At 45.1% G+C, this 15,079-nt stretch overlaps 1 protein-coding gene across 1 annotated transcript in view; it reads left to right on the top strand.

The window, feature by feature from the left end:
• Window positions 1–11,222: 11,222 nt before the first annotated feature.
• The window catches only part of LOC147693344 (vomeronasal type-2 receptor 26-like), a 45,516-nt gene continuing 41,659 nt past the window's right edge, over window positions 11,223–15,079 (top strand). The window contains exons 1-2 of the mRNA XM_086935943.1: window positions 11,223–11,272; window positions 11,396–11,687. Coding sequence (XP_086792069.1) covers window positions 11,223–11,272; window positions 11,396–11,687 — 342 coding nt within the window. The remainder of the gene's footprint in view (window positions 11,273–11,395; window positions 11,688–15,079) is intronic.

Raw genomic sequence — 15,079 nt, 5'->3', positions numbered from 1 at the left:
ACACGTCGCTGTGCATCATGCACATTCCAAGTGCGCAAAACCACTCCAGCGAGCGACACTTAACCCCTTCGCCGCGCTGCTAATTCCCCCCGTGGAACAGGGGGAGGGTGTTTGCACCGTGGCGCTGTGCTCATGACGAACTGATCTCATCATGACCACGCCCGCTCAATTGAACGCCCAGCACAGCAGGGGAATTATCCCTGCATGGGCGTTCCGCGGCGGTTATGACGAGCTGAGCTCGTCATGAGCACAGCGCCACTGTGCCTCATGACGAGCTGAGTTCGTCATGAGCTCTGAACATGTTAATGTAATAACACAACACCTCCCCTCTCTTTTTTTTATTTAAAAACGTTTCTAAGGTTGGCAGCTCTGGCCATTACACCATGGCTTCTCCACTTGAAAGCTGCACCTCTTCACAGTTTATATCACCATCCTGTCATTATTTTTGTTGTTATTTTTGTTATCACTATTACATGTTTGGCTTTTGTTATCGCCTAATCAATACAGGTTTCAAAACTCATTTTAGACAGTTTATTGCTTCTCCTATTGTTAGTGTCATTGTAAATATTACTAGCTGTAGTATCGTTTTTATCTGCAATACGTTCGCTGGCATTTTATGTTTTCTTCGTTCGGTATTTTTTCAAGTACTATTTTTAGAAGTATTGGAGATGTTATTATTATAATATGCCTGTTGCAGGTAACCCAGGGCACAGTGTTACCATTAGCGTATTCCTATTAGTAAAGCTTTGCGGCGCTGTTCAAGCTTTCATCTCCACCATGCTTTCTTTCTATAATGTATTTCAGCAATCCACCTTTAACGTTTTGGCCCCAATTCACAGAAAAAATGCGTAAAAGTACATTTGCACATTTCCTCTCCCGCTCTAACAATCCATAACATTTTCCAAAAGTATGTCTGGGAAGCTGAGTCAGTCGCAGGCTTCCAGCCACACTCCCCGGAAAGTCATGTGACTTTTGAGTGGTATTGAACAATGTAATGGATTTTATTAATCACGATACAGTTATTTAGAGCTCTTACATGATAAAAACAATGGGTTTAAAAACAAATAGGTAACATCAGTAGACAAAAACCATGTAGATAGTCTAAGGGGACCTTTTGAAATCCTTTTTGATCAAGTCTCTACTAACTGTGCTAACTGCCAACTGATTGAGAGTACTGGCCTTAAGGGTACCGAAGGGTCAGTTGATGATAACTACTGTATCAGCTGGTTGTTTGTTCAGGCAGTGGGCAGTCGCCACTGTTGCCCGTCACAGGATTGTCCAATGATGGTGCAACGCCACACAATTAAAGCGCCAGTGCTAAAAAGTGTAGCAGGGCTGACAGCTTACATTTTAAAGTCCACGTGTACAGAGCATGTAAACATTAAAAGCCCCAGCCTACTGCATGCCAAGTCTATAGAAGCCCTTTGCAGCACAGACTGGTGTATCCCAACCTTGGTACAGGGTCTGTATGCAGCACAAGCGAAAGTGGTGCAGAAAAAGTAAAGTTTCATTAATGATCTTCCCTCACTAGTTTGTAGTAGAAGGTGTTTCTCATTCACTAAAATGATTTATTTGGCACTTGCTGCAAGCATCTCAGCTATACACATTCAGAGGTATACCTTGTCTTGTTGTCTTAACCATTCTAGGTTGTTACTTTGGCACAACGGAGGAACATAGGAAAGGCAGTTGTAAGAGCTCTGGCCGTCCTTAAACGAACACTCAGACACTTTCTCTAAGAACAGAAAGTAACAGTGGGCCCGATTCACAGAATGAATTTAAGACTCAGTCTAAACTGACTACTACTTTGGTATTCACAGAAAGCACTTACTACTTTTGGCATTCACAGAATGCACTTACTACTTTTGGTATTCACAGAAGTTAGGATTTTGTCTTAAGTTTGTCTTAAGACAAACTTCAGACAGACTTAAGACAGACTGAAGACAGACTTAAGACAAACTTAAGACAAACTTAAGACAGACTTAAGACAGACTTAAGACAAAATCCTAACTTAAGTCTGTCTTAAGTCTGTCTTCAGATTGTCTTAAGACAAAATCCTAACTTCTGTGATTACCAAAAGTAGTAAATTCATTCTGTGAATAATAACTTCTCAGCATGCTGCACAGCAGTCACACTTCTCTCAGCATAGATTAAAGGCATAGGCAAAGTCAATATATCTAGCTAAACACTTATTCTGTCCCAAAGGCGAGACCTATTGGCTATGCCAATGCTTGTTTAAAAGTGTTGCACAGGAAGACCCAGTGGATTGGTGTACAGTCTTCCACTTTGGGACGATTGGTCTATAGATCTGGTTGTGCCTTTATCTGTATTTTTGATACACAAACCCAGATTGCACGTTTTTGTGTCTTGAAAAACATTGCTGAATAATGGTCTCTGTGCTTTAATATTCTATTTACTGCCAGTGAGATGCCCTTCTCTTTGAACCCAGCATTTGGGTTCAGACGAAGTCACATCTGTGGCATGTTTTTTGCATCTCAGCTGATACTGCTTGCAAGGGACAGTGCAATACTACAACCCTCCAAGCATTCACTTCTACATGCGTACACTCACCCATTTACATTTCCACCCTATACACCCCTTCTTCCACTCAGCATCCTACACTACCTTTTCATTTATGAACTCATCAGACAATAAATGCATCCATCCATCCATCCATTCATTCACTATTCACCATCTATCATTCATTTATCCAAGCATTCATTAATAACTCTTTTGCTTCCACACCGGTCTCCATTCGCTGGAAGCATGCCTCAGTTGGGCTGCTCCTGAAGAAGACTCCACTGGCCCCTTCTAAAGCTGAGAACTACACACCCATTTCATTGCTTCCTTTTCCCATGAAAGGTACAGAAAATGTGTTAACCAAAAACTCTCAATGTTCATTGAGATCAAGGATCTACTGCATAGAGCACAGTCTGGCTTTCACCGTAGATACAACACAGAATCGGTTCTGTTGCTGGCCTCTGAGTCTATGCACCAGATCCTGGACAGAGGTGACACAGCAGTATTATTGCTGCTGGATCTGAATGCTGCCTTCGACACCATGTCCTGCAACATTCTATTAGAGCGGATGTGGAGCTACAGTGTCAGTAACAAAGCCCTGCTGTGGCTTGTGACCTTTCTACAGGGCTGCCCTTTTCCGGTCCTGCAAAAACCTTTTCAATCTGAGGTCTTGCCACTGTAGCAGGGAGTGACACATGGCTCATCCTTGAGCCCTACTTCGTTCAATATCTATATTTGTCCTCTGGTGGATATCAAGAAGGAAACTTTTCTGGAATATAATGTAGTGTCCGGCAACACCCTTTTTCCTGCCCAAACTAATTTTTATGACTTCCTCTACCATTTATTACACATTCATAATGTTTCCTTTTGTAAAACTTGTATTCTGGCCCATTGCTTACACTTTATCCAGCCTGAGCCGGAGATTACAGCTCGAGCCGGATAGTACGGCACTACCAGGAGAGTACGGTCCGGGTGCAGAGAGTACCGTCCGGGTGTGGAAATTCTGGCCCGAGTGTGGACGTAAAGATATGACTCGTAAATGACCTCTGTGAATACCAGAAGCCATAAGTGACTTCTGTGAATACCAAAACTCATAAAGTTATACTTTTGTCTCAGGTGACCTTTGTGAATCGGCCCCACAGATTTTATTCCAGAATAATCTCAAAAAGTGTTTGTTTGGATAGTTCACCGGTTTCATTCAGGATTTCTGTGTCTCTTTTCGGAAGCTAGACCTTTCCAGCACTGGGACACTTCTTCTGAAGTGACTGTGACCTTCCGCTTTATACATTGTGTTATTAATATTAATATTATTATTATTATTAAGCACTCACTCGTCGTTCATCTGCACTCGCCATAGAGGTGTCAAACCGACTGGTCTTGCCAAAGCTTGTTTATATGTTAATATCACAAATACATATGGCCTTCAATGAAGTTCATATTTTCGTTCTTTCAAAGAATACATCTCACAGTAAAATATGATTGATAAGGCTGAAGTAACTAGAAAGAAGTGACAAAATGGGGAAAAGAAAGGCAATTGTGGTACTCTTGACACCAGGTAATATTCTCATTCCATAGCCTGAATATAGATATGAATATTATTTAAAAATTGAGAAAATTATAGAGGAAGAGTGTGTTCTATAATCTTCACCTTACAGAAAATAATGTACATTGGTATTATCTAAATTATGGTTATTATCCAACACATGAAGGCGTGCATTACTGTTCACTGCTCTCCTCCTGCTAATCCCCGAGGACTCTCTGGCTCTATAAAACACTGAAATTACTTCAGCAGAGAAGAAAAATTAAGAAAAAGGAATGATTGCCCACTCGATACAGCACATGACCTACAACAGATGATGCCTGCTCTACACTAAACAAAATGTGGCAAAGATGGCGCTGTTACATACAGCTAAGAATCAAAATTTTAGTGACTGCCCCTTCAATCGATCAGTAGACTTGCAAAGCGTTTCTTGTCACCCATGAGGGCATCCAGGTTCCTTACTCTCCGTTCCATGCTTCTGTTTCTTGTTTGGGTTCGAGAGGCACGTGTATGGTCGATGCTGAAAAGGGTGAATTCTACATCTGTGTTAAGTCTGGCTGGTCTCATTGGTGAATTAGGAATCCACTTGATCATCTATGGCTCTGTGGATCCGGCCAGCTTTTTTCCTGACCTCTATTATTGGAGGAGGATGGGGCTTGCAGTCGGGGTGTACGGTCCAAGGGTGGACACTGGACTCCTACTCCTCGGACGGAGACATTCTGATTGGGGGAGTCTGTGTGGTGCACTCAGGATTCGCTGTACCTCAACAGACCCTCAAAGACGAGCCGAAGCAGATCACATGTGAAGGGTAGGTGTGCTACTTGTTACTTGAGATAAAAGGCAACTGTCAGTTATCTGCCAAGGTAGGACAAACTGTGTCAATAATTAAAGAACACTCAAAAATGGGAAACAACAGCTTATTACAGGACTCATATGTTACTGTTATCGTTTGTTGATATTTATAAAGAACAACATCAGACAATGCTGACTCATGAAGGCTGACTCCCATGACTAATTAACCGGAGTATGTTCTTTTCCTTCTCCTTTTTGTTATCCTAGTTTTCATCTCTCTCTGCTCTTGAGTTTGTGACACTCTGTAATAGCATTGGTGTCTGTGTCCACCTTTCATAGTTTCCATGTTTGTATCTCCTTGTCCAACTGCCTACTAGGATTGCATCATAGAAAGACCCATATAAATACATACATAAGTACGTGCATACATACATACTATACATATACATACATACCCACATACATATATACCCACATACCTACATAGATACATACATGCATAGATACTACATTAATACATGCATGCACACATACCTGCATACATACATTCCCACATACACATATACATACAGGTCTCATTAGCAGTTCTGCTTTCCTTCCTGGTCCCCAGGATCACCACCTTCTAAGTACATCTCTCCTCCTCGCCCCTGGCCCCAGCATTACTCCCTCCTAAGCACATCTCTCCTCCTCACCCCAGGCTCCCAGCATTACTCCCTCCTAAGGACATCTCTCCTCCTGGCCCCAGCATTACTCCCTCTTAAGCACATCTCTCGTCCTCACCCCTGGCTCCGAGCATTACTCCCTCCTAAGTACATTTCTCTTTTATCACCCTTGACTCCCAGAATTACTCCTGCCTAAGCACATCTCTCCTCCTTGCCCCCTGCATCACCACCTTCTAAGCACATCTCTGCTCCTTGCCCCTGGCCCCCAGCATCACACCCTTTTAAGCACATCTCTCCTCCTCCCCTTTGGCTCCCAGCATTACTCCCTACTAACCACATCTCTCCTCCTCGCCCCTGGCCCCAGCATTACTCCCTTCTAAGCACATTTCTCTTTCATCGCCCCTGGCTCCCAGCATTACTCCCTCCTAAGCACATCTCTCCTCCTCGCCCCCTGCATCACCACCTTCTAAGCACATCTCTACTCCTTGCCCCTGGCCCCAGCATTACTCCCTCCTAAGCGCATCTCTCCTCCTCCCATTTGGCTCCCAGCATTACACCCTCCTAAGCACATCTCTCCTCCTCACCCCTGGCCCCCAGCATTACTCCCTCCTAAGCACATCTCTCCTCCTGGCCCCTGGCCCCAGGCCCCAGCATTACTCCCTCCTAAGCACACCTCTCCTCCTCACCCCTGGCCCCCAGCATTACTCCCTTCTAAGCACATCTCTCCTCCTGGCCCCGGGCCCCCAGCAATACTCCCTTCTAAGCACATCTCTCCTCCTCACCTCTGGCTCCCACCATTACTCCCTTCTAAGTGCATCTCTCCTCCTGGCCCCCAGCATTTCTCCCTCCTAAGCACATCTCTGCTCCTTGCCCCTGGCCCCAGCATTACTCTCTCCTAAGCACATCTCTCCTCCTGGCCCCTGTTCCCCAGCATTACTCCCTCTTAGGCACATCTCTCCTCCTGGACCCTGCCCCACAGCATTACTCCATCCTAAGTACATCTCTCCTCACCACTGCCCCCCAGCATCACGCCCTTCTAAGCACATCTCTCCTCCTTGTCCCTGGCCCCAGCATTACTCCCTTCTAAGCACATCTCTCCTCCTCGTCCCTCGCCCCAGCATTACTCCCTTCTAAGCACATCTCTCCTCCTCACCCCTGGCCCCAGCATTACTCCCTTCTAAGTACATCTCTCCTCCTCACCCCTGGCCCCAGAATTACTCCCTTCTAAGCACATCTCTCCTCCTCACCCCTGGCCCCAGCATTACTCCCTTCTAAGTACATCTCTCCTCCTCATCCCTGGCCCCAGCATTACTCCCTTCTAAGCACATCTCCCCTCCTTGCCCCTGGCCCCCAGTATTTCTCCCTCCTGAGTACATCTCTCTTTCTCACCCCTGGCCCCCAGTATTTCTCCCTCCTGAGTACATCTCTCCTCCTTGCCCCTGGCTCCCAGCATCACTCCCTTCTAAGCACATCTCCTCTCCTGGCCCCTGGCCCCCTACATCACCACCGTCTAAGCACATCTCTTCTCCTTGCCCCTGGCTCCCAGCATTGCTCCCTTCTAAGTACATCTCTCCTCCTCACCCCTGTCCCAAGCATCCTGCCCTTCTAAGCACATCTCTCCTCCTTACCCAATTCAATTCAATCTTTATTATGCTTTGGAACTCGTTAGAGGTCCACATAAAGAAAAAGTACAATACAAAATACCATTCACAGCGAAAGTAGGCAAATCATAGCAATGACAATTACTGGAACACAAAGTGACACATTATTAAGCATGCCAATCTTCAAAAAATTTCTAAAAAACATTTTAAAAAGTTAAAAATATGAAAACAAAATCTCTCATTGGGGGGATTATATAAAGCATACATAAAAGAATTCACATTTAGAATACCCATTTGCAAACAAACTTGTCTTAACCACTTGCTGCGATGAGAACGCAACGCTGGGCATATCAAAAGTACATGTATTCGGTCTTGGGTAGAGTGATGACAAAAGTTGCAAATTGCAGATACTCCGTGCCATTTAGACAAAAGATTATTTAGGGGTAACAAATCTTGTCTCAATAAAAACCAAAATCTCCTAATACCATGAGGTAAGTTCCAAGTGGCGTAAGGTTGGGCGGATTTTCTTGCAAATGAATCAGTAAGAAGATTGACACCCTTCTTATCAAAAATAGCAGTAAAGTCTAGTCTATAACTAAGGTCCCAAGTGGCTTCCTTCAGGACAGACTTTAACTGGGATGCAGATAAAGAAAAGAGAGTACTCTCTTCCAATTGCAAGAGGGATACAGCCTTTCTAAAGTTGCTAACAATCAAGGAGTGTTCCCCTAAACCTCCCAATAATTCAGTCTTTAGGAGGAACCTCATAGTCCCCTCTTCTCCTCTGGCTATGCTTGCGACCCAGCGCACCACAGCTGCCAAGCCTTGCACCCAGCTGCTGCGCAGACCGAACTCAAGTCTGCAGGCTGCCACGGAGCAGGCGGAACTGACTGAAGAAATACTTCTTAGCAATTTCCCCTCCACCTTATTTAAGAAATCCCAGTGCTTTATATCAATTAATTCTAAACCATATAGAAGGGTGGATGGGACCTTTGCCCTGAAGACCTCCAGTAAATGAGAAAAATGCCTTTTTCCCAGTGCCGAGTACAGTGAATTTAAACTTCTTCCTTGAGCTAATGCTTACCCCTGTTTCCCAGCATTTCTCCCTCCTAAGCACATCTCTGCTCCTGGCCCCTGGCCCCAGCATTACTATCTCCTAAGCACATCTCTCCTCCTGGCCCCTCTTCCCCAGCATTACTCCCTCTTAAGCACATCTCTCCTCCTGCCCCTGCCCCAGAGCATTACTCCATCCTAAGTACATCTCTCCTCACCCCTGCCCCCCAGCATCACGCCGTTCTAAGCACATCTCCCCTCCTCGTCCCTGGCCCCAGCAATACTCCCTTCTAAGCACATCTCTCCTCCTCACCCCTGGCCCCAGCATTACTCCCTTCTAAGCAGATCTCTCCTCCTCACCCTGGCCCCCAGTATTTCTCCCTCCTGAGTACATCTCTCCTCCTTGCCCCTGTTTCCCAGCATTGCTCCCTTCTAAGCACATCTCTTCTCTTGGCCCCTGGCCCCCTACATCACCACCGTCTAAGCACATCTCTTCTCCTTGCCCCTAGCTCCCAGCATTGCTCCCTTCTAAGCGCCTCTCATTGAACCTAAAATCCCTGTTTTGATGCAGCCACATGGTCCTGCTGGGGACAGTGGAGTGGTGTGGCTCACTGGTTAGAGGTGGCAGACCTGGAAGCAGAGGACGGCCCGGGACCGGGGTTGAATTCCCGACGCGGCAGGGTTGTGAACCAGGGTCAGCGGACTCGATAATTCTCGCCTCAGTGCCTACTCTAACCAGAGATCACACTCTGCAACTCTTGGCATTAGCTTTCCTCATCTCTACAACGGCCTCCCACATACGCCGGGGATGCCTGGTTTCACCTTGGAGATACCCAGTAGGGACCATCTCACCAGAAAAGCCAGGACGGGTTCCCCAGCGGTCTACAGTGCGGTGATACCCCATGTGGGGTGATTCAGGCGCTTTACAAGACATCATTACATTACATTACAAGGCTCAGTCATCTGCGGTCTAGAGATCCAAAGCCCCCATGGGCCATACTCAATACAAAAGTACAATATCCAGATGTTCGTGATATACTGTTTTTATAATTTTAAAGGCTCTTGGTGTTCTTCAAGCATCTTTAGTATAGTACAAAAATGTCTGAGCCGCTACCAGCCGACACGTGTTTCGCCCTCTGCGGTACACAAATTTGCTGGCTTTTTCAGGGCTATGTATACAATATTTGCAATGATATGCAATATTTCATTAATGAACCACGTATTCAATGAGTCAACCAAAAATAGATATTTTAACACACATAATACATCCATATTGTTAAAAGAAAGATCAAGGAAAAAAGAAAAAGAAAAAAACAAAAGGCATACAAACTTTTACATAGAAAATAAAAGCCCAGGTAGTTAGTGATGTTACAGAAGGACAGCCATACAATAGATAGATACAATAGAAGTACAAATTTCAAATAAAATAAAAAAATAAAAAATTTGCAAGCATAGAATGCCTAAAAAATCTTATTCTCTTTACATTTATTAAAAGTATGGAGTATAGTGGGTATATTTAATTGATGTCAATGTACGTCAAAAGAATGTTGGCACTACACACATGTGAATGGTCTTACCAGGGGAATAGTGCACATGGATGTAAGGCTATAGAACACAGGCGCCTTGATGCCTTCAGGTTTTAGTTGCTCGGTATAAATTTTCTTTCATTCATTCATTCATGCATGTGGGGCCACAGAAGACTTACATGCAGGGCATAGAAAACATGCATGTGGAGCCACAGAAAAAATTTGTGTGGAGCTACAGAAAACATGCGAGTGAGTCATAGAAAGCATGCATGCAAACCTTTTTTTTAAAAAAAATGCCATGAGGTGCTGGGAGCAGCTATGTTTAAAATGGATCGGTATTCGGGTGATAAAGAAGAGTTAGAGATAAAAAACGGATAGGCGAGACGTAATGTAACGCTGAAATGCTTGTCTCTCCCGTGCATAAAACGCGTGGTCAAGCTAAGGCAGCCAACGATAAATCAGTCTTGTTAGAAGCCAAATTACAGTCTAAAATGCAAATAGGCATAATAGTGGGCCCGTCACTTTGCTACTCCTAAATGCCCTTTGTGAATACCGAAAGTCGTAAAGTTTGGATTTTGTCTCAGAATACTTTTGTGAATCGGGTCCATAGACTGTGGATTTAAGGCCTGTAATAAGGAGGCTCATATGTCAGTGGAATAACTCACTCAGAAGATGACACTGTGCCCAAGGCCTTGTAGTGAATGGTGGTGCAAAGTGAGATAAAGGAGGCTTTACTTTATTTGTGGCCAGACACGAAAGGAGGAGGGGCCTGGGGTCACCTTATGTGAATGCGCCAAGCAGCTCACACATCTCTGTACAATACTAATGATGCCTGAAAGACACCAAGATTCTGCAAAACAATAAACACAATAAAAAACAAATATCAGGATATTAGATTGATGTACAAGAATAACCCATTTGGATCTTAACCGCTTATGACTAACCTTTATTTCTGGTCACTTCATATTGTTGCATTGTGGGCTTTCAGGGGTGCACCTCTGAACCATGAGCAGCTCTCCCCATGCCTGGACCACGAGCAGCTCTCTCCATGCCTGCACCATGAGCAGCTCTCCCCATGCCTGCACCATGAGTAGCTCTCCCCATGCCTGGACCATGCGCAGCTCTCCCCATGCCTGGACCATGAGCAGCTCTCCCCATGCCTGGATCATGAGCAGCTCTCTCCATGCCTGCACCATGAGCAGCTCTTCCCATGCCTGCACCATGAGTAGCTCTCCCCATGCCTGGACCATGAGCAGCTCTCCCCATGCCTGCACCATGAGTAGCTCTCCCCATGCCTGCACCATGAGTAGCTCTCCCCATGCCTGGACCATGAGCAGCTCTCCCCATGCCTGCACCATGAGCAGCTCTCCCCATGCCTGCACCATGAGTAGCTCTCCCCATGCCTGGACCATGAGCAGCTCTCCCCATGCCTGGACCATGAGCAGCTCTCTCCATGCCTGGATCACGAGCAGCTCTAGCTTTGCCTGGACCTTGAGCAGCTCTCCCCATGCCTGAACCCTGAGCAGCTATCCCCATGTCTGGACCACGAGCAGCTCTCCCCATGTCCGAACAACCAGCAGCATTGTACAATTGTTTGCTTCTAGGGAGAGACTGAGGTTTTTAAAGTAGGACCTATATCCCAATGTACCATAATTGATATTAATCTGATCTTGATGTAAGACCAACAGCCATCTCTTTGTCCCACAGGTTCAATAATCGGTATTATCGGGATGTGCTGGTCATGGTTTTTGCCATAAGAGAAATCAACGAGACCCCAGATCTGCTGTCAAACACCACCCTGGGCTTCCGGATTCTTGATTCCTGCACGTCAGAGATCAGAGCCCTTCAAGGGGTGCTGGATCTACTCTCTGGGGAACAGAGCCAGGTTCCGGGGTACCAGTGCCCCCCACGCCCTCTGATGGCTGGCATCATTGGCGACCAGTTGTCATCATTGAGTGTCCCAATGGCCCGGATCATGGGGGTTCTTCACTACCCGCAGGTAAGGTACAGAAAAGACCACAAAACAGATCTTACCTAGATTTCAGATAGATCTTTAGTATCGAGAATCTGTGGCAAAACTATTGAACCTTCCTCATGTAGAAATGTAGCTCATTTTGTTTCAAGCTGTTGGAAATGTCCCTTTCTGCAGGGTCACCCCAAACCTGTTCCTTCCTCCTCCCCTTTTTGCTGAATTAGTTTTTGTTGCCACTTTACTAATGCAACCAGTGCTAAAGCGCATGTGCTCTCTCCTTTAAACATGGTGACATTGGTTTATCCACAATTGGCATATTTAAGTTAATTATAGGTCCTAGTAGAGTGTATTTCATCTGCCCAGGACCTGTAAATTAAATGCTACTAGTAGACCTGCGGGGGAACAAACAAGTGTGCCTCTCACTATTCGATGAAAGCCAAAAATCAGGGCGTTTGAAGACGCTATTTGTCGTATTCAACACGGTATTTTTATTTTAACCATTAACTTATGTAGTTTATCAAAGATTTGTCGCAAACAACATATGATCAGCAGAAAAGACCTGTATAACACAACAGTTTTTACCCAAAATTTGAATCAATCATTGCAACACATTGTCAAACTTAAACATAGACCTAAATGCGGTAACAGATAAAGACATTAAACATATATGACAAAGTACATAGTGCAACACATAATATTTGTATCAGTGCAAAATTTGGTTAAAGCAAAAGCATAGTGAATGAAAGAAAAGATTGGAAAAAATTAGAAAAAGGAACGCAAGTGAATTCAAAACTCTATATTATCATCAGCATTGGCTTAGGTTTGAATTGTCCTTTTCTAATTCGCCGACGCGTTTCGAATCCGGAAATTAACTGTCGGGATTCTCATCAGGGCATAGTATATCTATCTGTAAATTTAAGCAAAGGGGGAGGTTTCAGTGTCATGTTTTGACGTAAGGACAACTCTCCTTATATTGTGACATTCGCAGTGACCTACCGCATTTTAGAGGAAGCTGATTCCAGCCTGGGATTACGAGTGCAGACTCGAGAGTGGGTCCAAAATTAAGGCGCCTACAATTAAAATGAGTGTGTGTTTTAGCGCGAGTGGTACATTAGATTGTTACACTTAATAAACAAATCCCCACAGAGCGTACCGTTGTTGGGTTTGAAGTTGATCAAAACGGCTGCTTGATGCGGGACGAGGGCTCCGCAACGTGTTCGCTGCCTGTGGCTGGGCAGAAGCACTGTGTACAAAAAAGGGTTTGTATATTGGTACTGGGTAAGTTACAAACCGGGTTTAAAAACAATTCTAGACCGGCTAGCGGTGAATGGTACCTTTAGCGTTTGCCGCTGCTGTGGTCCGAAAAGGGATCCTATTTTCTGAAGGGCGCAGTCACCGTTTTAACATTTAATTGGTGTGCTCCAACTCCGCTGGGGAAGAAGGGAGTTGTTATTAGTCAACAGTCAGAAAAAATCCTGGCGAGCGCGCTGGAGCGCGTTGCTTTGCCTACAGGAGCGTTGCTTACCTCGAAGTGGTTCAGTTGGCGGCTCATAGCATACTGTTTGGTTTCCCAAGATGGATGCTGCTGCAGTTACTATGGTGATGAATCATTGGGGTGCCGCTTTGCATTATGGGATTTGTAGTTTGTGAATTATTAAGTAGGGAAGGAATCGCAATGTATTGAAAAAACGTACCGAGACGCGACCAAGTCGACCAGTTAGAACACCAAGGCGCCATTGAATTAGAGTCTGGCAACTTCAGATAAAGTATTCAGGCCCCTCTGCACACTATTGAATTTCAATATCAGATAAGCCTCTGTTTTTAAGAGCGACCTATCGATATCCACATTCCTTTGTGCCGGGCGTAATGTGTACAACACTGTCCATTTAAGGTGATTGACATCATGGTTTGCATTTATAAAGTGCTCCACCATGGGGGCGGTCATGATTCTGTTCTTGATCCTGGATCGATGTTGGCAAATGCGTGTGTTCACTTGTTGTGTGGTTTTGCCAATATAGATTAGATCACAGGGGCACTGGACCAGGTAAACGACATTCTTAGTCTTGCAATTAGAAAAGTCCGCATGCTTCCATCTGGTGGTTCCATGTTGGAACTCATCGCCTTCAATAGTGTTTGGGCATACAACACAGGTGCCGCACTTATGGTGCCCTGTGATTGGTTTGAGGTTCCATTGACTAAGAAGGTCACTTTTCTTTTTTGGTAGAGTTACATCCGCCCTCATAAGTTGTTGGCCTACATTTTGATTCCTCCTGTAGGCGAACAGGGGGTTGGATAGTGGGCATTCTAAATTCGCCAATAGGTGCCAATTGCTCAGCACCGTTTTTCTCAGTTGTGGGTGTCTGGTCCAAAGGTGGTAACACAGACCAACCTATCAAGTGTGGGTTTGGGCCGTACTTGCAGTAAAGTTTCACAGGGGGTGAAGCGCGCTCTTGTTAGGGAGTGCTTGAGTAGTTTTTTAGGATACCCCCTTTCCTGCATTTCTTGGCAACACGTGTCTGCGTGAGACGTGAAGTCCCTCAGGTTCGAACAATTCCTCCTTATGCGCAATAGTTGCCCATATGGAAGGTTTGACTTCAAGTTCCTGGGGTGGGCACTCTTATGGTGCAAAATAGTGTTCCTGTCTGTGTCTTTTTTATGGAGAGAGGATTTCAATACTCCATTGATGTTGATAATTTCAACGTCAAGAAAAGTCATCCTTTCGTTGCTTTGTGTCATCGAGAATTTAATGTCGGCATGCCGGTTGTTAAGCCAGTCATGGAATGCTACAAGGTCAGTCTGGCTCCCCTGCCACAGGAGCCAGACGTCATCTATGTAGCGGAGCCATTGCAGGATATGCTGTTTGAAGGGGTTGTTGTTATCAATAAACATCTGTTCATACTGTGCCATGAACAACACGGCCATCTCTGGGGCATAAGGGCACCCCATGGCGGTGCCCTTGACCTGCATAAAGAACTCCCCATTGAATGAAAAGTAGTTCTTTTTTAGAGCAATCTCGGCCAGTTTTAAGATAAACCTTGTGGGTACTTGGTGGGGCCTATCTCTCTGATTCAGGTAGATTTCCATCACCTCAAGTGCTTCCTCTTGCGGGATCTGTGTATACAGGGAGGTGACGTCCATTGTGACAAGCAGTTGGGTCTCAGAGTTGAAGGCTGTGTCTTCAACCTTGAGGAGAAAATCAGTCGTATCTCGTAAGTACGATTTGACCGTTTTTAGAAAGGGTTTCAAGAAGAAATCCACGTACTGGGACAAGGGCTCAAGACAAGAATCGCACCCGGACACGATTGGACGTCCTGGGGGATCTTGTAGGCTCTTGTGGATTTTTGGCAGGAGATATAGCACCGGAGTTCTTGGGTGCTTCTTTAGTAAATAGTCATACTCTTTTTTGCCCAGAAACCCAC

This window comes from Lissotriton vulgaris, chromosome 8, assembly GCF_964263255.1.
Source record: "Lissotriton vulgaris chromosome 8, aLisVul1.2, whole genome shotgun sequence".
Lineage (NCBI taxonomy): Eukaryota > Metazoa > Chordata > Amphibia > Caudata > Salamandridae > Lissotriton > Lissotriton vulgaris.
This window is presented reverse-complemented; position numbering and strand designations above follow the sequence as displayed.